The sequence below is a fragment of the Raphanus sativus genome, chromosome 8 (genome assembly GCF_000801105.2).
Source record: "Raphanus sativus cultivar WK10039 chromosome 8, ASM80110v3, whole genome shotgun sequence".
Lineage (NCBI taxonomy): Eukaryota > Viridiplantae > Streptophyta > Magnoliopsida > Brassicales > Brassicaceae > Raphanus > Raphanus sativus.
In genome coordinates this window covers 23,199,193-23,201,071 of record NC_079518.1, presented here as the reverse complement: position 1 = coordinate 23,201,071, position 1,879 = coordinate 23,199,193, and the positions used below count along the sequence as shown (strand labels likewise).

Below are 1,879 nucleotides of genomic sequence, written 5' to 3'. Positions count from 1 at the left end.
GAGAGAGTTTAGAGAGGAGATAAGATAATACGGTTTTGATTGATGATTAGCAAAATGACAAAGGCAGTACAAATAGGAAAAGATTCTGAACGGTCAAACAGACGACCAGTAACCGGGATGCAACCCGTGACTCATCTCTTTAGTAACGGTAACTTACTAAGAGGTAAAAGATAGTAAAGATAAAGAGTAAGAAGGTAAATGCTGTCACACAGCTCTTCTCTACCAAAGCCAAGCACTCTAACACCGTTTTCTCTCCGGCGTCTATAAACTCCGCTACACATTGATTCATCGTTCAAGGATCTCTTTGAGAATGTCTTGAAAGCTGTTTTTAATCGCGTAGACTTCCGATCAAAGGTAAACTTTTTAATACTCTGTTTCTATGCTCTGTTTCTTTAAGTAAACTCTGTTTCTATACTCTGTTTCTTGATTTAACTCTGTTTATATGTTATGTATTCATAATTTATAACTTGACTTTGATACAATAGGCTGAACAAGTGCGTAAAAGAGCTTAATAAATGGGCCGAAGATCATACCAATGGTCTCATCAAAGATCTTCTTCCTCCTGGATCCGTCTCGAGTCTAACCGACTCTGTTTATAGAAATGCACTGTACTTCAAAGGAGCTTGGGAAGTTCCATTCGCCAAGTCTAACACGATGGACAGGGAGTTTCACCATATCAGTGGAACCTCAGTGTCCGTGCCATTCATGAGAAGCTACGAGCGCCAATACATAGAGGCTTATGATGGTTTCAAGGTCCTCAAGATACCTTATCGACAAGGCGGTGTTGATAACAATCCCACCTTTCCTTATCGACAAGGCCGTGTTAATACCAGTCGCAGCTTTCCTTATCTACAAGAAGTTGATGCTACCAATAACAGCTTCCCTTTTGGACAAGGTGGTTATAGTAACAATGTCAGCTTCTCAATGTACTTTTATCTCCCAGACAAGAATGATGGATTGGATGATCTTGTGAAGGCAATGGCATCTAATTCTGGATTCTTGGATTATCATGTTCCAAGATTCAAAGTTTTAGTTAAAGAATTCAGAATCCCAAAGTTTAAGATCGCTTATGGCTTAGACGGCAAAGACTTGGGATTAAGTTCAATGGCTTTGTATCATAAAGCATGTGTGGAGATTGATGAAGAAGGCGCTGAAGCTGCTGCTGCAACTTTTGCAGCCCCTAAACCCGGATGTTTGAGATATATGGAGCCTCCTAAGCGTATAGATTTTGTGGCAGATCATCCCTTTGTCTTCTTAGTTAGAGAAGACACAATTGGTACTGTTTTGTTCGTTGGTCAGATTTTTGATCCTTCCGACAAATCTTTTTAGGCTTTTAGTTTGGTTATATGGCAACATGTGGATCTAAGATTTAAGATTTAATTATGAAAAATGCAGAGGAGTTTGATTCCTCAGTTTGCTCTTGTTTGGTTAGAATCAAGTGATAGTCACAATTTTAATTTTCAGTCTCACTGTATTCAAGTTGTTTACTTGATTTTAAGTTAGCCATAACATAAAACTCAATTTTCTGAAAATATGATTCGATGATCGTTTATACTTTCTGAAATATTTATCTTTCTTTTTCAACTTCCGAATAGAAAATATACTAATTGTAAAAATATTATTTTATAACTTTTAAATTTTTAGATATCTGATCAAAAACTGGGGAACTTATGGACACTGTAGCATCCCTATCCCCCGGGGATCGACCGGGGTTATCGAGAGGGAGCTATAGACACGCGTATGCCCTTATAGGCAACCCGCCGTGTCCGTTACTGGTCGCAAGAGTCGACGATCGCATTGCTTTCTTTGAAATTCTGATCCACCCATATCCATACACTTCTACTTACAGTCTTGCGCACAGGGAAATGGAAAGGGAGGG

The 1,879-nt window shown here is 38.9% G+C and overlaps 1 protein-coding gene across 1 annotated transcript; it reads left to right on the top strand.

The window, feature by feature from the left end:
* The first annotated feature begins 673 nt into the window (after positions 1–673).
* LOC108836346 (serpin-Z1-like) lies at positions 674–1,419 on the top strand. Its single transcript, XM_056991770.1, has one exon. The coding sequence runs from the start codon at positions 706–708 to the stop codon at positions 1,327–1,329; it is 624 nt and encodes a 207-aa protein (XP_056847750.1). The 5' UTR covers positions 674–705; the 3' UTR covers positions 1,330–1,419.
* Positions 1,420–1,879: the final 460 nt, after the last annotated feature.